This window comes from Filicampus tigris, chromosome 2, assembly GCF_054856515.1.
Source record: "Filicampus tigris isolate MCC_2025a chromosome 2, RoL_Ftig_1.0, whole genome shotgun sequence".
Lineage (NCBI taxonomy): Eukaryota > Metazoa > Chordata > Actinopteri > Syngnathiformes > Syngnathidae > Filicampus > Filicampus tigris.
The window spans coordinates 1357942-1380780 of NC_141218.1; the positions used below are offsets into that span (position 1 = coordinate 1357942).

General features: G+C 43.8%; 3 protein-coding genes across 6 annotated transcripts; 1 reads left to right on the plus strand and 2 right to left on the minus strand.

Moving 5' to 3' along the window:
* Positions 1-632: 632 nt before the first annotated feature.
* gba2 (glucosidase, beta (bile acid) 2) lies at positions 633-13881 on the minus strand. Of its 2 annotated transcripts, XM_086024340.1 has the most exons (18): positions 13602-13881; positions 12924-13439; positions 9381-9472; positions 9165-9280; positions 8837-9055; positions 7446-7685; positions 7257-7359; positions 6974-7127; positions 5998-6123; positions 5518-5702; positions 5334-5438; positions 5154-5261; positions 4704-4855; positions 4499-4605; positions 3872-4014; positions 3543-3658; positions 1883-2074; positions 633-1247 (listed from the first exon to the last, which is right to left on the minus strand). In XM_086024340.1, exons 2-18 carry the CDS (start codon positions 13115-13117, stop codon positions 1029-1031), a joined length of 2571 nt encoding a protein of 856 aa, XP_085880466.1. In that variant the 5' UTR covers positions 13118-13439; positions 13602-13881; the 3' UTR covers positions 633-1028. The 2 variants fall into 2 exon arrangements, with proteins under 2 accessions (XP_085880466.1, XP_085880467.1); XM_086024341.1 differs by lacking the exons at positions 12924-13439; positions 13602-13881 and adding an exon at positions 10624-12894.
* Positions 10374-18852, plus strand: rgp1 (GP1 homolog, RAB6A GEF complex partner 1). Of its 2 annotated transcripts, none has more exons than XM_086024363.1 (9): positions 10374-10418; positions 14473-14588; positions 14976-15109; positions 15193-15276; positions 15358-15507; positions 17039-17185; positions 17254-17381; positions 17592-17769; positions 18474-18852. In XM_086024363.1, the coding sequence occupies exons 1-9, from the start codon at positions 10407-10409 to the stop codon at positions 18695-18697; spliced, it is 1173 nt and encodes a 390-aa protein (XP_085880489.1). In that variant the 5' UTR covers positions 10374-10406; the 3' UTR covers positions 18698-18852. The 2 variants fall into 2 exon arrangements, with proteins under 2 accessions (XP_085880489.1, XP_085880490.1); XM_086024364.1 differs by lacking the exon at positions 10374-10418 and adding an exon at positions 13933-14332.
* Positions 18782-22830, minus strand: msmp1 (microseminoprotein, prostate associated 1). 2 transcript variants are annotated; one of them, XM_086024371.1, is made up of 4 exons: positions 22234-22830; positions 20008-20231; positions 19578-19686; positions 18782-19475 (listed from the first exon to the last, which is right to left on the minus strand). In XM_086024371.1, the coding sequence occupies exons 2-4, from the start codon at positions 20174-20176 to the stop codon at positions 19289-19291; spliced, it is 465 nt and encodes a 154-aa protein (XP_085880497.1). In that variant the 5' UTR covers positions 20177-20231; positions 22234-22830; the 3' UTR covers positions 18782-19288. The 2 variants fall into 2 exon arrangements, with proteins under 2 accessions (XP_085880497.1, XP_085880496.1); XM_086024370.1 differs by lacking the exon at positions 22234-22830 and adding an exon at positions 20371-21772.
* Positions 22831-22839: the final 9 nt, after the last annotated feature.

A 22839-nucleotide genomic window follows, 5' to 3' on the forward strand; every position in this document is an offset into this window, starting at 1 on the left:
ATCCTTGGATTATGTATCTTTGCATGTGTCGTATAATGACAAGCAGAACATTTAAATGGTCTTTAAATAGATGGTAGAAGGTACGTAATGAACATGCACATCCACTTTTGTGATTTTTTTGGGGGGTGTATGTAAAATCGGTGAGTGGATTCTCTCTAGTGGTATGCAAAGAATCACTGAATAAAGTTCTGGGCATAATGTTACTGTGGTTGAAAAATTCTCTTTAATCCAGTGCTTTTGTTAAATGCAGTCTAGCGTTCTTTGACTTTTACACACATTTAATCATTTAGAGGTGCTTGTTTTCAAATACAGTACTTTCCTAGGTACAGTTTTTACGTAACTTTTTTTTCTATGTTTAGGGTTAGGGTTAGTAAGTGTGCATTATGTTACAGTGGCTTACAATATTCAAAACCCGTTTTTCTGATGAAAATTTGGTCCTGCATTTTAATGTTGGTAGAAATACGGTGTTTTTTTAAATGGTCGCACTACTTAGTGTAAAACGTCGGACAACCACTGCACGTTAATTGATGAGAAAACTACGAGCACTTGTCGCCCTCTGCTGCACACCTTCTTCTATTACAACAGCAAAACTTTAAGCAATTGGTTATGATGCGTAAGACAACACCAAAAAAAAGTATTGCAGTGATTTATTCAGGATGATTGTCATGAGTGTGAGTTTTAGTAAACAGAACATCAGCTACAATATTACATCTAACGTGCAACAAGACAGCAAATTCTGTACAAAAAAAGGAAAAAATGTGTTTCTCATTGTATGTTACTTAGGTCATCATTCAAATAACTATACAGGTTATTTGAATGTACCATTCTCAAGCACCTGTAATGAGACATTGATAAAAAGTACTCAAATGATGTGTGCAAATTGACAAGGTGTTGTCCAAAGTCACACGGGACCCGGCGTTGTAAAGACAAAGAAAAACAGAATTCAAGTAACGCTACGATCTGCACAGGCTGCAGACGAACCTAACGGATCCAAGCTGGGACTCGACAAGGAACCGCGGCGGCTGCGCTCATTGACTTGCACCTTCTCCGCTTCCTGCGCGGTGGTCGTCGCGCGAACGCTTCAGAGCCAGCTGCATAGCCCAGATGCTGAGCGGCCTCATGTACGCCAGCGAGCGGTAGACGCCCTTCTCGCAGTAGGCTTCGGGCGTTTGGAACGCCATGCCCAACCTTTCCCAAACCGTGCGGTAGCAACCCTCTGCCGTGCGCATACCTTCCGCCAACATACCCTGGGGTGGGTGGACAAAAAAAAAACAAAACTGATATGTTCATTCTTTTCGCCATTGCCAGCTTAATGCTAACATATAGTGGAAAATGGCAATGACATGCTAATAGTTAGCACTGATTGTTGCAATTTTTCAACCCTGTAAGATATGAATATTAGAACATAAATGATGGTACAACACACAGACTGACAATATCACAATACTTAAGAGGTGTATGTTCTTTATCCTCTACTACAGGGGTGTCAAAGTCATTTTTGTCAGGGGCCACATCCTAGTCGTGGTTTCCTTTGGAGGGCCGTTGTGACAGTGAATCCGAATCAATGCATGACTGCCCCATGTTGGCACATGAAGTCAACGCAAAAAATTTGCTTTCACGGGCCATGTCAAATGATTTGGCGAGCCACATCTGGCCCCCGGGCCTTGAGTTTGAGAGTTGCGCTCTACAAAAAAATGGCCTAATATTATCGCAAGTAGGAGGAGTCTTCTTCACTTGTGCCTGCAGACTGCATTATACAGTACTACTTCCTAGTGGCCAAGGTGGGCCCGCCAAAAGGAGCAGGACACTGAATTGGACTGTAGCACTGAACCAAGACACATGACCACTTGAATGCTTCATTTAATTCTGTTGTGACTTTTACCTCGTGGATCATGGTGGCGGCCAGTCCATAAACCACGCCGATCCAAACCTCGTCCGACTGGACGCTGGAGCGGTCGGCCACGCCCTCGGGCCGCATGCCGTTCACGGCGCCCATCTGACCGCCGCCGAAGCTCATCACGTTCAAGTCAAAAACCGATTGGAGTGCGGCCCGGATGTTTTCTTTGGGAAAAACCTGGATGGGGAGAGGAAGTGGAATCATGAAATGGACACTTTTGATTTGGTCATTTCCAACTTAAGATCTTCAAATCCATTTAATACGATGTCGACATCAAAATGGACACTTTTGGCAAATTGAAACTATGAAAACTACATTTTTTTAAAAACATTTCTGAATCATAGAATAGGCCCCAAAAATAGGTTTCAATCCAGGCTAAACATTTTAGTTTTCTACCAGATTACATTATTTATCCATTTTTGAGCAAGTTCATTTTTAGTTTCCAAAAGAGGCTTAGCTACGGAAAGTATTCAGACCCCTTGAAATGTTTCACTTTCTGTGTCATTGCAGCCATTTGCCAAAATCTAAAAAGTTCATTTTGTTTCTCATTAATGTACACTCAGCACCCTATCTTGACAGAAAAAAAAAAAATCTGAATTTTTTGCAAATTTACGAAAAAAGGAAAACTGAAATATCATATATTCCTAAGTATTCACACCCTTTGCAAAAAAAGGTATTCATTCATTCAATTGGGGGAGGGAGAAGAGCCTTAGTGAGAGAAGTCAAGAAGAAGCCAAAGATGACTGTGGCTGAGCTCCAGAGATGCAGTAGGGAGATGGGACGGGGAAAGTGCCACAAAGTCAACTATCACTGCAGTCCTCCCTCCACCGGTCGGTCGGGGCTTTATGGCAGAGTGGCCCGACGGAAGCCTCGAACATAGAGTTTGCCGAAAACCACACTGAGCATCTCTGGAGAGACCTGAATATGGCTGTCCACCAACGTTCACCATCCAACCTGACACAACTGGAGATGATCTGCACGGAAGAATGGCAGGGGATGCCCACAACCTGTTGCATCATTCCCAAGAAGACTCATGGCTGTACGAGCACAAAAGGGGGCGTCTACTCAATACTCAGCACAGGCTCGGAATACTTATGAGCATATGATATTTCAGTTGTTCTTTTTTTCCTGTCAAGATGGGGTGCTGAGTGTACATTAATGAGAAATAAAATGAGCTTTTTGGATTTTGGCAAATGGCTGCAATGACACAAAGTGAAAACTTTCAAGGGCTGTGAATACTTTCTGTAGCCACTTTAAATGATGCCGTTTGGTTGAAGAAGTGGAAGCGCCCTCTGTTGGCTGCAGAAAGACCACGCAGTGCTATTGGCAACAGAGCAGAAACAAAGTGGTGCGGAGAATGAATGTGACTTCGCTGTCCTGTGAAAAACACTTAGGTCCATTTGTTTTCAATTTTCTTATTTTTACGTGAATAGTGTTTCTGCGTTACAGACATCGCATTAACTTTAATTCCCCCCCCACCCCCCAAATTGGACATCAGTGTTTTGCACAGGACAGCAAAGATATATAATATTTTGTACTAACGCAATTGGAAAGCTTAAAAATACATACCATTTTATGCTACAGACACAATGAAAACATCTGACATTAACCTATAAATTTGCCATTTTTGCAGCAAGTTAGTTACCTGGAAGTCTCCTTCTCCGAGCCCAGATGCTCTCAGGAACCATTGGCCAGCACACTGGTCGGACATGATACTGTTAGAAAGGTCCCTCCCGCTGCTGTCATAGTTGTAGAACTTGCCTAAATGTCGGGGTGGGGAGGCGGGGGCACAACTTATTTAGGGACTGATTATAACAATGTTGTAACCTGTTGTAAGATGAGTTCAACGTGTTTTGGGATCATGGTGGTATTAATACAGGCAATTCTGAACAATTTTAGTGCAGGCGTCCATCAGGGATTGATTCCTAGCCCCTGGGAATAGCCAGTGGTCGGTCACTGCATATTGGGTCTTACCGTTCCACAGTAGTTTATCAAACGCGACGCTGCCTCTGTCTAAGATGTCTTTGTAGTGCTGTTGCGCCTCCTCGTTATCGAGCAGTCCGGCCATTTTGCACATGACGCACAACGACGCCAGCCACAGCCCGCCACAGTACGCACTGCAACGCAGAATGGGACGCTGAGGGTACAGGGAAACCGCGCAGGTGGCATAGATGCGATCTCGATACATTTGAGTGCCAGTCCAAGCTGGGAAAAACCCAATTTCCTGTTATGACACAAGTCATGCTTTTCCTATCGTGATTTCCTTCCCTTCATCCCTCGTCCCTGCTGACCAGAGCAGACACTAAGCCGAAGAATATCAAGTATCCCCCATATATTGCATGTCTGTCTAAGGTAGCTGACTTTTCGCTAGATGGAATTATTTTTTATTTTCCAATTTAAGAGATTAAATAACAAAATAAATAATAGCAATGAATAATAAATGAAGGTAAATAAGAAAAATAAGAACATATGGCTCGTGTATATTAGATGGTGTCGACATAAAAATAAAAAAATCATAATCCTCTTTCATTTTATGTGTCAGTTTTACATTGAACCTCTACTTGGACTGACATCTAAAACCTGGTTTTGGTCTCCTCTGACCTTGGTCCAGTGACTGTCCAGCCATCGTAAGTCTGATCAGCAAAGCCAGAGTTTTCGATCAGGCCGTCTCCATCCAGGTCAAACTTCAGCTCCGACTCCATCACTGCCTAGCAGAGTGAGCACTAATCAATCCTCAGTCAAAAAAAAATCAAATAAAAATAATAATAATAATCTGCCAATGCAAGGCCAGTAAGGTGAGCTGTACCTGGCAGATGGGCCACATGTCCTGCAGATACTGCCTGTCCTGGGTGAGGTGATAGTCCCTGTAAACCTGCAGGACAAACTTCAGGTTCAAGTCCTTCCAGTAGGCCGTGTCGTGAATGAGGTAGGCGTTCACCCTTTGCCACGGCTCATCGTCTACAAAATAGGAGACGTCAATCAAATGAAGTGTTTTCCAACTTCTTGTGTGGTTGGCCCGCATTCACGTGATGAAAAAGAATCCATTTTCATGATCAAAATGTGGTAGGGTACACAGGCTCCCTTCAGTGGTACGAAACCAACTAATGTCAAACTGGCTAAAACGCTTTTTAAAAAATGTGTTGTTTTTTTTTTTAACTACATTTGGTAAGTTAGTTGTTTTAACCTTGTCTTAACTTGGTGCAAACTATTTGAGAAGCACAAATTGCAGTGCTTGCACAGCCCTCCCTCCGTGTACCTGGATCTCCAATGTCGTGAGGCACCACATTTTTGGCCTTGACCGCAGCGCACTGGCCACTCATCAGATGCAACCTCTCGGTTAAATCCTGCTGAACCACACTGCCGGCTAAGAGGAGATTCAAGTTAGGCCGTCCGGTGAAATCTTAGCGCCGCTCAGCAGAAAAGAAAGAAATCATACCAATATCATATTGCACACTCAAGGCAAGTTTGGGCCACAGCATGATCAGTGCAAAAGAAGCGTAGAAGTGCACGTCGTATGTGTTGTACATTCTGTACTCTTGACCTGAGAGACAACCAAGCGAGACTTCAGCTTCAACCTCAGCGCAAACGCAAGTGGCTTTCGTGTATTACGTTGCGTTTACCTTCAAGGTAGGCGAAGCGGCCGTACTCTTTAATGACGGCCGGTTGGGCGGGCAGGCCGCCGTCTTCGCTGCGCACGCCGCCGCTGACGTCGGCGTCCTCCCGCAGTTCCGTCCACACCGTCCCGCCGTCGGCCACGAAGTACAGCTCGTTGAATAAGGCCGACTTGTACCAGGAGGGGAGGGAACTACAGGTAGAATACACGTTACGCATGTTTATTTTGCCAAGCACATTATCACTTTACACACCACTAAATTCGCAGAGGTGAGTGCAATACAGTAAGACTACTTAACTCATTCACAGCCATTGATGAATTTAATTGTCTTTTCACAGTCCCGTCATTCAATTCCAGCAATCTATTGATTTTTTTTTTCAAACGTTAGGGTAAAAGAGGGTTTGAAAATGTCTGGCATTGAATGAGTTCAGTAGATTTTCTTTCACACTTAAACTCCGAAGAAAAATGGTACTTTGGAAGTACGTACCTGTCCTGCAGTATGGCCGCTTGCCACTCCTCAATGTTCTCCTCCCACACTTTGTAGTGCGTCAGGGCGTGGTGACTGAGTGAGGGCGACGCGTCCCCTTTGCTCCCAAAGAAACGAGTGTAGCGCCTGGACGCAGAACCAGAAGCCTTGTTTTTGACCCGGCAACATGGAGACATACTGCATGTTAGTAGCGCTGGCCGATTGAGGCATTATTTTAAGGCCATATCACCCAGACGTATTATACACTACATAAACAGTTGGGTCAAAAAGGGACTGACCCAACTTTTGGGGTTACTTATTTAATCCCAAATATCGAGTAAACAAATAACCCAAATTGGGTCAAAAAAGCAACTGACCTATCTTTTAGAGTTATTTATTTGACGGAAAAAGGTGGATCAAATAAATAACCCACAAAAAAGACCCAATTTGGGGACTTTTTGTAAATAAAATAAAATATGAAATCCAATAATTGTCTTTTGTCAAAAACAAAAGATTGTTTTGAACATTTTTTTGTGTTGTTTTGAGGGTGAATAACTTTGACATAACGTTTTGGGTTAAATGAATAAATTCACTCAAGAGCAAGGGGACATACAGTATTAGTATTGCTGGCCAATTAATGGATTATTTTAAGGCCATATCACCCAGCCCTGTTACACAGTACACAAAAAAGAGTAGGGTCAAAAATAACCCAAATCGGGTCAAACAGGGTCTGATCCAACTTTTTGCTTTATGTATTTCAGACCAAAAGTTGGCTAAAATGAATAATCCACAAAACAACCCAATGTTTGGGGTTGTTTGATTTGATTTTGGGTTACTTTGTCATTTTGTACAAAACCTAATTTTGAGTTGTTTTTGTGGGTTGTTCATTTTAAACAACTTATGGGTTAAACTGAATAACCCAAACAGTTGGGTCAGTCCCTTTTTTGACCCAACTGTTTTTCGAGTGTAGTAGTAGTCGTGCTTTTCTCTTCTGTACCTGTGATGCTGCCTCTCGCGAGACCCAAAGGTGATTTTGGGCATGTCCCACGCCAGACAGAACTCCAGGGTGTTCCGGCCCTGCGCCAGCACGGAGCAGCCGACAGCCAGCGCCGCCGCCACCTTCTCTCCTTTGGGCGTCGGCGGGCTGGAGCCTGCAGGGTCGAACGGAGAGGAGAGGAGAGGAGAGGAGAGGAGAGGAGAGGAGAGGAGAGGAGAGGACACATCTTTGGGTTGCTCATTCTCCACCAATGACAATCTCACTCTTGTTTATTGCTGCTGACCCGTGGGAGAGTCCAGGCGTCCGTCAGCGATCAGGTCACTCCACAAGTTGCTGCAGGTTCCCTTTGGACTGAACGCAGTCTGATGGCTAACCTCCCTGTTGGGCTAAAAAGAAGAAGAGGAAGGGGGAAAAAAAAGACACTGACATGGAATTCCAATGTGCAAAAATCCACTTCCGAGAACTATCAAACCTGCTCTCGAGCTGCGATGCACAAAGTGTAAGGGTTCACTGTTGTGGAATGATGCAGCAACACTCCAGACACGGCCTCGCCCTGCTTTTCAAGATGAAACGGTTCATTCCAGTGGCCCCCGCCTTTGTCGTCCTTGTGCCCGGACCCGTTGAGCATCGTGAACATGATGGTGACGTCCAGAGCGTAGTCATTCTTGTTCTCCACGTCCCAAATGAACACGGCCACCGGCAAACACGAGTCCTGCCAAAAGGCAGACGCCACATCAGGCGCTGGACAAAGCATTGGGGATGGACCATTCATCGCTTTGCAAAAGTATCATATCAGCCGTGTAAATATTTGCGATCATTTGCAGTCCTTTGTGCCGCAGCATACTGACTTTTGCGATAAACACAATAATATGTGTCAAAATTACTCTTCGTTTTTTGGGTTTCATCTTTGCTAAGGCACAATGTTTTTATGTGTTTAACTGATTGCATTACAAAAGAAAAAGCAGACATGTTTACATGAAAATGCAAAGTTTGAATAAAACGAAGCAGAGGGAAGAATGATACTTTCTGACCCTTGTAACACGTAGGGCTGCACGATGTTGGAACAACATGCACTATACAATATCTTCGTTGAATTTCGCCATATCGATATCTAACTCTAAAGAAATGGTATCTTTACTATCCTTATGAAAGAAAGATTTTTTTTTTCATGCAACAAAATACGCAAGCTGAATGTATTCTTGGCTAATTAATTGTAATTACACTAGTCGTTCAACTATTGGATGGCGATGCACACTCGGACGGGTCAAATTCAGATAAAAGCATTCAATTCCAGAAGAAAATGATTGCATGTCTTTGCGATATGCATATTTCATGGGCCAATATCGATATTTTTTTCGATATTTTGTGCAGCCCTAGCAACAATTCCCATTTATGTAAATAACCCATTCCGAAATATTTGCATGATCATTTTCACACTTTTCCTCACTGATCAAATAATACCATCAAATGAATTTCAGGCATTATCACTAAGGCCTTTGGCACCGTGTGAAGCAGTTAAGTCTCAAACAAATAGGAGAGAAAAAATACATACAATCTTACATTTATGTACAATGAACACATACAGCAGTACAAAATGTAAAACGTTTTTGTGTAAACATTCATTTTTACATATTACCTTTTGAAAAACCATGAGAAAGGACTGCCTCCCTCACACAGCCCCCCAAGCAATTCTCTGTCACGTTGGTGAATGTTAGTCTACACGGCGAGTATTGCGCTGACGAAAATCGCGACTCGAATCGAAATCGCCGTATCTCTCGGTAAAACCGCAATTCAAACTTCTCCTAAAAGGGTTGAGCCCTACAAAGCACGGCCGCCGCATGAAGCCAGCCGCTCGCCGCTTACCTGGTAGTCGTGAGGAATGACGGGCGAAACCTGTCTGCACGTGAGCGTGACGTTTTGCCCCGGGAGCTGGTAGACGGTCCAGGCTCGGGGGTAGAGGGCGTGATAGAAGGCATACTCGCCGCAGTAACCCCAATTCCAGCCTTGCAGCGTGGGAGGGCGCTCGACAGAGAGCACCTGTTGGTAAACCGTTTGACCCCCGCGCCGCAAACACACAGTAAACTGAGAAAGACAAATGACAGCGTTTGCTGATTAGTCGTCATGTCGGGATTCTTATCATTGGAATTGTCTCTCATTTGTGCGGGGAGGCCTTCTCCAGGAGCTGGGATACCTGATTGGCCGTGACGGTCTTGTAATGGTACATCCCGGGCGTCAGCTGCCACCGGCAGAACTCGCCCCTCCACCCTCTGGTGATAGTACCTCCTCCGATCCCTCCCAGCGGCGCACCTGCCGAATGGGCGAGTAACTCCAGTTGAGTGGATGCGCACGAGAGAAAAAGGCACGAAAAAGAAAGGTGAATGAAAGCAATGCGACGACATCAACCCACCGTAAATCTGCCGCAGAGGCTGTGCTCGAAACATGTCGATGAAAGGCGCCTTCCTTTCCACCTGTGTCTTTTTGTACCACCATTTTAGATACCTGGAGGAGCACCCATATTTTACATGGCAAAAATCTGACCGCACACCACCAGCAACTATATGCAGTGTTCCTCCACTAGAACGCTCAATTTTGTTGTGAAACACACGAGGGCTGAAAAATCCATTCAAATCGACATTGCAATGTAGCAGTATGCAATTTGGAGAAAAAAAACCCTCACACTAAGCGTCAGTTGGCCGACGGATCTTCAAGTGAGAGGACTTCAGGCGGTTTACTGCCACTCCAAGTCAAAATTCAGTGTCAAACTAAACAAGAGGATTACACCTTGTGTATTTAAAACAACTTTTCTGTAAAAAGGCCCCCACCACTAGCGTGATGCTAAGGCAACAGAAAAGCCCACTGACGGGCTAACAATGACAGTTGTGTTAGCATAACCCTTTTTGCAATGGATATTTGAACACAAACACTGGACAGACCATGTCACAATACTCACAGGCATATATTCTTTATCCTCTAAGGAAAATGACTAATACGATTGCAGCTCACTGACTCACTACAGTATTAGAGTACTGGCGACTATTTGTTTCTATTATACTGCCCCCGGTGGCCAAGGCAGGCACACCAGAAGGAACAGCGCAATAAAATGAATTTAAGCATTAAATCATGACACACACGTTTTTTTTATTCTATGCTTTTGTAAAATGCAATATTTTAGAGTGCTCCTTTCCTTATTCAAACTACACACACAGTTTTTTGAGAGGCTGTAACAGATGAATGGCCTTTCCATTTATTTTAATAGGGAAACATGATTTAAGATATGAATGTTTTGAAATACAAGCGTGGTCATAGAACAAACTAAACTCTTATTTCAAGGCATAACTGTCCTCATTCACTGTCATGCCGTCACACGTGGGAACGGGCAGCCTCTTATTGAACTCCGGGAGAACAGCAAAGTCGGTTATGGACTACAATAGACATGGCCAAACACGTGAGTCTGATTTCTAATCAATTATGCCGCAAATGACCGCCAGAGAATACAATAACGGCCCACCCACGCGCAAAAGGGATCAGTTGGAACGTGCGATGCGAGGCCGGGGCGGGTTACGTCGCTTGTTATTCCACAAGGTCGGCCGGGGACAGCGACGATTGTCACCCCGATCGGGGATGGAGGACGGCAAGCCCCAAACGCTGACCTGAATGCATCCTCCTAGGCGGGCTCCTCACACTGCTATCTGAGAACAAAACTTAGCGTGAACACGGAGGACAACCGAAGAGTCCTTTCAGTGGATTTATCGGTTCATCTTAAGACCCTCGGCTATACTACAGTTTTTTTTGTTATTTTTTTAAAGTAATTTCCTTAGATTTTTCTTTTTACAATATATTTGTAATACCCTGCGGTAAGGGTGGGCGATATGAGGATATTAGATCGTTAAGCGGTTTAACGTGTTCACGATCTCATAAAGCCGAAAGATCGTTTGATCGTCTACATGGCACATTCTATACAGTTTAGCTCTAAGGCGACGCAAAGCAGCTGACGCGTATACCCGACCAACCAATCACAGCACGCACAGTGCACCGTATGTGACACTCCCCGCCTCCCTGTTTGTTTGTTTGTTTGGAAAGTCACCACGAAGCACAGTTGGTACCTAAAAGAAACTCCACATCCACAGTGTCGATTTGGCTTCACTTTTCCTCGGAGGAGAAAGCGCAAACCAGTTATTTGAAAAGTTTGCAGGGACTCGGTTTGGACGCCAGCGCCGCCGACAGCCAAAGCAAATGGAGATCAGACACATGGTAGCTAGAGGCAACCGCTAGCTCCAAGCTAACGCAACCCACAGTAATCATTCGGTAGTCATTTAACAGGGGCACTCCATATGAAAAAACAAGCAAGCAGTGTAAAGAAGTAACTGAGGCAGTGACTTAATACCTTGCTGAAGACATGATTCACATTAAAACAGTGGAAAAACGAGGGCTTTAAAAAAACTCTTCAAAATACTACACCTGCGTTACGAGCTGTGTTTTTACGTTTACATTGTTACCTTTTATGTTTACATTCACTGCACATTTTGATAAAAATGGTCACTATTGAAATTAAAACCTGTTCAGAAAGCTTAGCTGGCTTAAAATGTCTTTTTTTTTCTTTTAGAGTTTTATATACATTTGGAATATGTTTTAAATGTTTGACATGAGGAAAATGGTCAGAAATGTGCAAATTAGTCTTAAAAAAAAAATCAAGAATCATGATAAAATCATGATCGGGATTTTATTTTTTAAAAATTGTGAAATGATATTTTTGCCATATCGCCCACCCCTACCCTGCGGTATTACGAATCATTCTTGTGATGTGCGTGCCTCTGCCACCAGCGACGGTATAATACATATAATACAAATATACTCATGAGATAGTCATCAGTCGTTCTTTGCAGAGGATAAAGAATACATGCCTGTGATGTTGTGTTGGAGGGTTACAGCACCGCAACACCGATGCTATTCGTTAGCCTGTCTAAGGCATTCTGGATTGCTTGTTAGCATTAAGCTAAGCAGCTTTTCCTGAGGCAAAGCTATTTATTTGTTTAGTTAATATGTCAATAAACTTCATTTAGGAGTAGCGTTAAACAGCTTGAAGCCTGTTTTTTTAAATGATCTGCCAAACTGCTGATGGCTGTTCAGTGAGTTGGGTCGCCTTCTACTGCATCTCAAATTTTGCTTGCAGTTCAAGCAACAAACAAATACAAATCGTCCGATTCTACTTGGGCTTCCAGTTTCCACACAAACACTCAAGCTTGAGGTGCCCCATCTAGCCTTGGTGCATGAACTTCTCGGATGAGAGGAGATTGATTCAGTGCCCAAACAATACAATGACCTGGATGAATGAGAAGATTCATATTTTTTGTGTGGTCTCTTAGTATCGAGACATTATTATTATCACATCATTGATGTCTATTCATGACATGAGGCCAAATTACCAGGACTGATGTTGGTGTGCTCTGATCGCTCCTAACCAGTGTAGAAGGTCTCTCTCTTCAAACAACCGGCCATCGCTGCAATGATTAACAACGGTTGCCGTGGCAACAAAATTCACCACGCCCTGTGGACAAGGGAGTGTTGTCCTCCAGATCGCAAATCAAACATAGCATGCAGTTGAGCCAGCTCGGGAGCAGGTTCCTGTTGTGCGTTTTGTGAGACGCATAGATTACATTATGCATGACTGCAGCCCAATCGCAAAACTGAAAAAGAAAGTAAGGGGACATCTTTAAGTGCCCTTAGCCCAGGCCACACAAACGTCCACTGAGGATGCTTTTTTTTGTTTTAATTCATTTTTTTCCCAGCGCCTTCTGTAGATCAAAGCTTATCCTCGTTGACCCCTGATTCCCTAACAACATGTTGCGAACCAAAGAGGAGCTAGTTCACAAAAAAAACCCATTGTTGCCAACTGGAGCCCTATGAAGGACCATAATGCCCGGCCCAATTTTAAAGATAAAAATAAAATCACCTGATCCCAAGTCCAATGTGCTCCACAATATTAGCCAGGGACACATCCTTTGCTTGAAAAGGCTTCCTCTTCTCTTTGAACTCATGGGCCAAACATATACGCCAGCCGGCCGAGGGTACTCCATGGCCCATGTCTTTGGCCAGGTACCTACTCATGAGCTCCGCCGTGGATCTCTCCCCCCAATCCTCAGTCATATTGGCTGTTGTTGTTGTTAGAGTTAGCTAGTTTGTTTGTTTGTTTGTTTGTTAAAGCAGTGAGCAGCGTTTGGCTACAAAGCGAAGCTGTCACCACAGTTTGTTTATCATGGAATCAGCGTGATTCCTCCGACACACCAACCGGTTTCCACTCGTTTCTGGGTCAGGGGCGAAAAGCTGATCACGGCGCCTTTAAGTTGGAGTCCCCTGCGCCATTATAGAATTATTAAAATCCACATTGGCGGTCGGGCTTTCTTTGTGCAGCCTCGACGCCAGATGTTCGTTCGCGGGATGGGGGGACGTCGACATGTATCGGTGACCCCTAGAATGAGATGAAGAGCGCCATTAAAACGCTTCTGTCAGTCTGCATTGATTAAGACGAGAATAAATGAAGCTAGCACGCGAGAGCAGCAGTCCGGAGGGTTATTTTTCACTTTTTTAATAAACAATGCAAACAGTATTACAAATGGAAAAGCGCACTTACCTTTAAGTACGACAGGAAGCGTTCAGTGCATGAGAGCACAACTCGATTAAGTGGGCAGGAAGTCACAACCGTGTCTGGCTACAAGCAAGAAACCGAGACCACTAACTAACGGCTAAACCATGTTTGAGTAAAACTGGGGGGCGGAAGGGGTTTTAGCCATACTGGTCATCATATTCTATCAGCCACTGGTATTTTCACAAGCATAGATGTATACGTTACAAAACCTGTATTCCACCAATCAAGTTTGAGTACGCTTTTAATGCCCCGAGCATAACAATGAACAAATACATACTTAAGGTGACACCCCCTAAAATTACCATAGCAACACGCCGCCTGTAAAGTGTGTTGGCTCTGCCGCGTGATCTTTTTTGATGGCCAACCAAAAAGCAGCACTGTAATTTTATCCGTGTTTTTGTTCTTTAAATTACTTATAGTGGGATTGAGTTACTGGTGCGACGTTTGATAAATTCGTTTTTTTAACAAGTCACACACTGTATCATATTTTTGTATTTTCATCCATTCACAGTTTGTTTGTCCATGGTTAGGTTTTGGTCGTCCTCGCGGACACACTTTGTTTACCGACTGCTGCTAGATGAGCGATGCTAGCTCCGCCGATTGAAAACAGTTTCTACAAAGAAACTACGAAAATGTATTAAGACAGCATTCCGTTTGCTTTGTAACTCGGACAAAAAGGATTCTACATTGTCCGGACACAGACTCCTGGGGACAAGGTGTGTGTTAAAGTTACGTGGGCATTACATTAGTTTAGCTTAGCTTAGCTTAGTTTAGCATATATTCGTGCGCAGGCTCTACGCACAGTACTACTCTGTGGTTTCATTCGGATTATAAATTGTCGTGTTCCCACATCCAGATGATCGAGGTGGTGGCTTCCATGGCTCGAGGTCCTGTGTTTCTGGCCGGGGAGCTAATGGAGTGTCTCATCACTTTCAGAAACCCCATGTCTCACTTTTCCACCTCTGCGAGCAGGTAAATTAAAACGCACTCCAGAGGCTTCAGTGACATGCTAGCATAAACACTATCATAAGCACTGAGCTACATTTACAACCAAAATAATAATGTTTGTTTCATTAAATTGGAATCATGTGTTTCTAAATCCCAGCAGTCTATTCTCTTCATTAGTGTAGTGTGTACCTGGGCTACGTTACTTCCATTCAGGATGTTCGTTTGTTGTTGTTGTTGTTTAGATCGCTATACATGTGTTGCCATGTCAGTGTAATCTGACCAGAGCCTTCAACTGTATTAGCAATGGGACTGTCTATTTTACAGTCAGATTTGACTGAAGGTCCACATACCATATGCACAGCCTGCCTCTAATTTTCATTTTCAAATTGGTTTTGTTGTATTGTCTCCCAGTGAAATGTTGGCGTGGGCCAGTGCCCAGATCCACTGTCAGTTTCACTCCAGTGAGAGCAGAGTGAATCTGCCAAGCCGTGACAACAAGCAGGACGTCCAAGCTGACAGTGACACAGTCCTCATTCCAAGCAGAGGTCAGTGAATGACGACACAAAGGCATCATATGGTTTCCCGTATCACGCTCAAATCTAACTTGACATCATGCCGTCTTCACCAGGAGAGCGAGGCCAATGTGTTCTGGACACGCCACCCAAAATCCTATTCTGTGACCTGTGTCTGGATCCAGGAGAGAGCAAAACCTGTGTGTCAACGTGCGATTAAAAATGACAACACTGTAACGTTTTTTTTTATTTTTATGATGTGCTTTTGTTTTGTATTGCAGATTCATACAGCGAGGTCGTACCGGTCGACGGTCCTCCCAGTTTCCGTGGCCAGGCCGTGAAGTATGTCTACAAACTGACCATCGGGTGTCAGAGGGTCAACTCTCCCATCAAACTTCTTAGAGTTCCCTTTCGAGTTTTGGTTCTGCAAGGTGGGACCTTTGTTGTGCTCTTTTTTTCCCCAGTGCAGTGACAATGCCCCAACACATTAGTGTGAAATTATCTAATCTCACTTGATTAGTCCAAAATTATATACTGTATTTCAAAAACGGTATCATAATACTTAATCACATTTGCATTGGTGAAAATTTGGAAATTGCAATACTAAAAAAATATATAAAACAGATTGGAACTTGTAGACAATCATTTAGCATCCCTTTGACAAAATTAGAAGACTCGCATTACTTCAAAGGAAAAGTCGTTTTCAAATGCACACACAAATGAATTTTTGGAAACATGTTCTGTGGTGAAACAAAACAAAATTGAACTGTTTGGATTTAATGAGCCATGTTACATGTTTGGAGGCAAAAGGGGGAAAATTGCAAGCCTGAGAACACTATCCCAACTGTGAAATATGGGGGTTGTTGGGTTGTTTGCTGCAGGAGGGATCGGTGCACGTCACAAAGTAGGAATAGGTTCCTCACAAGAAAAAAACATTATGTGGGGAATACTGCAGCAACAATACCAACCAAAAGTCAACCCCAAAAATTGTTTACAATGACATATGTTCAATGCAGCCTCACTAGTCCAAACTTGATATTCTGATTAGTATTGTGTTTGTCGAATACGAATTAAGCAGCAAAATCCACCCGTTTTTATCCCTCTCAGGGGGCGGCCATTTTGTTACTTGCTGTTGACAGCAATTGGCATCACTGTTGATCAGGGCTCAGCTTCAGAAAACAGGACAAAATGGCCGCTGGTGGATTTTGCTTCTTCATTAAGTCATATTCCACGAATGCAATTGTAATCAGAATTCCGTATTTAGACTAGTGGGTGCGCATACAACATATTATTGTCAAGAAATGTTTTGGCTTGACTTCCACTTTAAAGCTTGGGCAAAATTGGGTCTTCCAGATAAACAATGACTCGAAGCATGTTGCCATATACCTCTTCCAAAGTGGCGTAAAGGATAACAAAGTCAGTGTTTTGGACAAGCCATCACAAAGCCCGGGTCGCGATCCTATGGAATGTTGATGTGCGAGCGAGCAAGGCAGCCTACACACCTGGCTGCCTCAGTTACACCAGTCCTGTCAGGACTCTGAGCAATGGGCCCAAATTCCTGCCAACTACTGTGAGAAGCTTGAGAAGGATATGCAAAGTGTTTGACCCAAGTCATACAGTTTAATAGCAATGGTACCAAAGACTAATGAAAGTTCTGACTTTGAAGAAATCATGAACATTTGTCCCAAAAAATCATTCTCTTGATTATTCTGGCATTTAAGAAATAGAAATCATTCCAGTTATCCTAATCGAAGTAGAACAGGAAAAGTTTAGTCTGATGTCATGCTAGTGAGAAAAGAAAGCCTATGTGTGTTTATATAGTGTTTGGTTTCAACTGTATATAGTCTGACTGTCACTGCAGCTTAGTAGGGGACCATCTCTTCCTCTTCTTACTCTTAATTGCCCTATTTAATTAACGATTATACCTTGTGTAACTGCTATTTACCCGGCTGTGGTCTCCAGGCATGCCAGAACCCTCATTCACTCGGGATGAGGAAGTGTCCCCCTCGAACCCGTTCCTGGAGGAAGAGGAAGCGAGCCGCAGGGATGCGCGGCCTTTGGAGAGAGCGCTCGACATGCTCATGGTCTCCACGTCCAGACGCTGCCCTCGTGAGTTGTCCTCTCTTGTTGGCCAAATGAAGGAACACGTATTCATGGCCAAATGTGACCTTCTGCAGACATGTTCAACATCACCAACGTGCGAGGAAAAGTGGCAAAGTTCTGCATCTTCAAGACTATGTACAGACTCGGAGAGGACATCATCGGCACCTTCAATTTCTCCGAGGGAGACATTCCCTGCTTGCAGGTGCTTTGCAAAATTTGCGGATTGTTGGTGTAAATAGGTAGCACAATGGGGCCCTAATAAATAAATAAGCATAAAAATGAGAGTTGAATTTCTTTGCTAATGAACAAAGCTACAAATTCAGCAGGGGATCAAATCATTGTTTGTCCCACTGTCACAAAACGATCTGTGTTTGTTTCAGTTCAGTTTTTTTGGTTTTTTTTCTGTGGCTAGTATTCAGTGAGCCTCCAGAGCGAAGAGGAGATTCAGCAGGAGTACCAGCGGCGCCCCGGCCAGCCTCTCAGCGTGACGGGACACGGGCGGCATCTGGAATCGTGCCTGCACACGGCGTCCAGCCACTTCTCCCTCCCCGTTCCCCTCAACGTCACGCCGGGCTTCGGCACGGACATCGGTAAGTCGCCGTACGAAGCAAACCTGCCAAGCCACAACAATGCGTGTTTTGGTTCTTCTTAATATTTTCATCTGGCAATCGAAAATCGGATGGAAAAGAATGACCGATTTAGTTAGTTGTATTTCATCTCAAAACAAGCCAGATTTTTAAAATTCATTTTCTGATAATATCACAAGTATTTGGTCTAAAGAAAAACTCCTCGCACCACGATTTCTTGACATCTTGCTACAAGATGGCGGCAAAGCGCTTTTTCTTTTTTGTCCAATTGAAACTCCTTAACTTACTCCGACATGGTTCCTTGTCACCAAGATTCCACAACATGGTGGCAAAGTCCTATCTTTGTCCAAACAAAACTCCTCAACTCACTTCAATATAGTTCCTCGGTCCACAATGGTAGCAAGGTTTGTCTAAATGAAACTTCTCAACTTCAACATATTTCCCAGACACCTTTCCGCCATCTTTCTGCCAAAGAACTGTTAAGTCAGTTGGGGAATTTCATTTTGACAAAAGTAGTGCTTTACCGCCATCTTGTGGCATTGATTGGCGATTATAAAGATTTTTAGGGGTGCGTCAATTAAGCACGGATTGTCGCTATAATGGGGGTTCACTTTGTGGTTTATTTCATTTGCTAATTGAAAAAATGAAAGTAAGACTGACATACGGAATGCTATTGTATTCCCACTTCACAAAACAAAACATTTCAGTGATCTTGCGGTGGAGGCTGCACTTTGAGTTCGTCACTGCTCGGGAGCCCGCAGAGCCGCCCGTCGTCCACCAGAACGAGTCGAAGGCGACGGTGTGGGCCGGCGCCGAGCACGTCGAAGTGGACACCTTCAGCTGGGACCTGCCCATCAAGATCCTGCCCACCAACCCGGCCTTGGCATCTTACGAGTCCCAGTTCACGGGAACCAACAGCATAAACATTTGAGCATGGACCAAAATGGCCAAAACATGCCCCTCAAAGTTTTGGTGCCAGATGAACCATTCTCATCCAACATGTGTTATAGTCAAAATTCCAGTTTCACGCTTCAAAATGTACATTTTATGTGAATACATCCGAATTAAAAATGTGATTGAAATTCAGTCAACACCCATTTCTCCGTATAGCTGACTGACATTGTAGCTTGGTGGGCACAAACCCGCCAGTTATTATTTAGCACAAAGAATACATTTATGTTCATCAGTCTATGCTTGCGACATGTAATGGCAGAGACAATTAACATATATGGAAAAAAAACAATGGAAACTTTATTAATCTGTTCTGCCCAACTCATTTTTTGTATTGTTTTTAGTAAGGAATATAGCACAATAATATTGTACGTAAAAAAAAAACCCATACCATAACAATTAAGAACTTGCACAGTTCTCCAATTAAGAGGCTGAGCATGCTTGCTCCAAGCTGTCTACTTGTAACTCACAGTTCAAATTTACTGTAAAACTGACACATAAAAGAAACGACAATTTAACATTGTATATAAACACTAACATGTTGCACCAAAGCATAACTTTTTGGTTCACTTTAGCGCCGGTGGGTCAAGCCCTCAAGCTGGTTGTGTATCTGAAGCGACCCGTGACTTGGGTCCGTCATGCGCTCCCCTGGGACGCAAGGCAGGCGCGTGTCCGCGCTGAGGACAAGGGACGCCTTGCAGCTCACCGGCTCCACTCGCACCTTGCACCAAGCGGGGAAATCCACCGGCCGCTGTATCCTGGAGAGCATTTTTGTTTTGTTTTTAAACTCTTGGGGTCAAGACAACTACCCTCGGACCCAAGAAGTCTGCGAACCCCTTTTCCAGCCATTTTGTACTCACATCTCGCAGCATCCGACGCCCACCGGCTGCAGACAGGTGCACTGCATGCAAGCGTCATCCAGCCAAGTATCGCCCAGCGCGTAGTGGCGCCCCTCAAACACGCACAGCGCTGCAAAGAAGGCAGCAGTGAAACCCCAAATTAGAAGCACAAAATGAAAAAAGTGAAACGACTGCCATTCATCCAAAGCGGCAATTCGCACAGTGAGGTATGCATCAGAAAGAATCTCTGGGTCAAAATCAACATTCAAACATGAAATACAACCACAACGTGAAACTGAAGCCTGTGGAAAACTTGTTTTGAATTCACTAGCAATAACATTTTTACATGCAGTTAAGTTGTATTTCAATTTTAAAATAACGGGTAACAAATGAAAGTGATTTTAAAGTTGGTCAGAAGTCCTTTTTTTTTCTTCCAGTGTGGAAGTCTCACCTCTGGAGTTGAAGTGGCACAGCATTGGGGCCGCTACGCCGCCGCTGGCCCACAGAAGAAGAAAGCCAGCAACCCGGAGCACCCACTTCACTCCCTTCAGCTCCATGGCCCTGCGCTTTTGCCTTCTCCGTTTGCTCCCATTTATATGTCCAGATGTGTTTTTTACCATGGCGAGGAGGTGTGGCTACAGTGGCGACACACCTCACTGGTGGCCATGGCAGTAACTGGGGGAAAAGGAAGAAAGAGGGGGAATGGACAGTCGTGAAAAGCTTTAGGCAAGACAAAGCAACATTATTTATACAGCGCATTTCATACACAAGTTAACTCAATGTGATTCAGGTAATTGAAAAAAAAAGCATTTACATGCATAATAAAAGCCGGAGATGGGCACTTTAACTGGTCCGTCCTCCATCCACGACATGGGCACCCTTCCGTCATCGTCCCGCCGTCCTTATTCCTAAAATAATCATCCTCCATCCTCGTCCGTTTAAAGAGCTTCCATCCTTACGTTTCACCCCAAAAAAAGGGTCCGTGCATGATGCCGTGGGAGAAAGGCTAACGGCAGAGGTTTCATAATTCAAAAACATAATTTAAAGCTCATTGGCTGGCTAATTTGTTGTTCGCATCCATTTACCGGCTTGGAATATCGTGATTGGATTAAATTGTTTACAACTGTTTAAGTGTCAACCAAGATAGCATTGAGTTGCCAACACAACCTCCGTCGGTCACCAGACTACGGAGCCCGGCAGTGGACATTGCAACAATATTTAAGCTTGCGTTACAACTAGGGCTGTCAAAGTATTAGTAAAGCATAGACTACGGAGATTAAATGTTATACAGCATGTCAAATTCAAATACCATATTAGTTGTACGTCTTTGGTGTATCGTTTAACAGTTGTATTTGACAGGAAAATAATCCTATTCAACGATCAAAGAAAGCTAACTTTACATTTTTTCCACATTCATTCCAAGATTTGACTCGAGTAAATATCTGTTCCAAGCTTCGTACAAAATTGTAGTTAAAAAATTAATCGCGATCAATTATGGAATATTTTGCGATTAATTAGTTCAAAAATTGTAATCACTTGACTGCACTAGTTGTAACGCAACGAAAACACACTTCAGTCCATGCTTCGTACGCCCTTTTAAAAAAAAAATTCTTGGCCTCTGTTCTCCGTCCCCCAAATGGACGTCTGTCCGGAATGGAACTAACAGAATATACAGTGCAACTACATTTTTTAATTTAATAAATGCTTTAAAAGACCTTAATCATCTGAAAACTTCCTGTAAGGAAGAAACCTCCAACAGAACCCAAATCTGAAGGGATACCATCTGGCCCCTCGACTTTTTAGATCGACATGGAGGGGCAGAGTAGAAGGACAGAGGATAGATCAAGGGCGAAAACAGGATAGAAGCGTTGAGCGACCACCAGTGGAGGGACGAGAGAACAATGAGCACAACAACAGACATATCCACCACAGGATTAGTCCTATGATGTCAGCCACAAAGACGATGCTGGGCCGTCCCGATTCCTTCGTCCTTGGACGCGCCAATGCCGATAACAAGCCAATGTGAATGCGTACATTAAATCTGACTCAAGGAAAATCATGCGACTCGAGTCCGCCTATCTCCGGACTTTCTACTTTGTCCAAATAGGCCTGGTAACTTTTTTCATCCTCCGTGGATGATGACACGGCGCACAAAACACGTAAGCAGAGCGCAGTCAAGTCAAAGGCCTTCACGCTGACAGTGATCGCTATTTGGGTGGCAGATGTTTCGCCGTAAGTTCTGCCAGAGCTGGTCTGACCCCCATGAGGATGAGATCACCCCCTTTAAGAGAATGAGTTGAGGTCATTGTTGATAAAAAAAAGGGGGGGGGCTACCCGGGGGGGGGGGGGGTCACACAGAGTCTTCTCGCTTAACTTTGATCTTATATAATCCAATGAAAAACCATACACAGCAGTAGTGAAGTCACAATGATGTCATGTCTTTAGTGTTTTCTTCCTTCAATCTCCATCGGGTGATGGATCCTTTTTTTCCTTTTACACTACCGTTGTGTGCCTTCCAACATTCCCTTCATCCTTCTTTCCTTTCATACTTCTTTCCTTTCATACATGCATGTTTCCTTGACTTTTATACCATTTTCTATCCTTCCTTCCTCATCCCCTCATCCATCTTCCTCCTCCCACCTTTCCTCCTTAGTGTCATACATGCTTGTTTCCTTACCTTCGTTCTTCCATCCTACCTTCGATACCTTCTTCCTTCAATCCTTCCTCCCGCCCTGCCATCATTAGCACTGTCCATCCTCTATTGGTGTTTATCCATTTTTCCTTCCAACTTCCCTCCTTTCATTCATCCTCCCTTTGCTCCGTTCATCCTTTTTTCTAACTTTTCTCTGTTCACTCGTCCTTCCTTTCAAGTTTCATCCTCCCATCCATCCTTCCCCCCTTTGCCTTCCTGCATTCCTTCAATCCATTCTTTCTTCCTCTACCCTTTCATTTTGAACTCCACATGAAATGTGGATAAGGATGACACAGTTGTTGATGCACTGCAGTTGCTGCATGAGCGGTACCTGAATGCTCATTCAACCAAGAGCTGCTATCGGTTACAACTCACACCCAAGGCACGCAAACAGACTGCACGATTTGAGCCAACTTTCAATCTTAAATATTGTCTTAGTGTCCCTTAGCACCTTGACTCTTTCATTTTTGTTGATGTCACAGCTGCCAGTTAATAGGTCAACCCTTGCTTAAATAAGTGAATGTAAAAAAAGTGTATGTCCCTACTTTGGGCCCTCACTGTGTAAACTGACGCAAAGGAAGAAATAAAGTA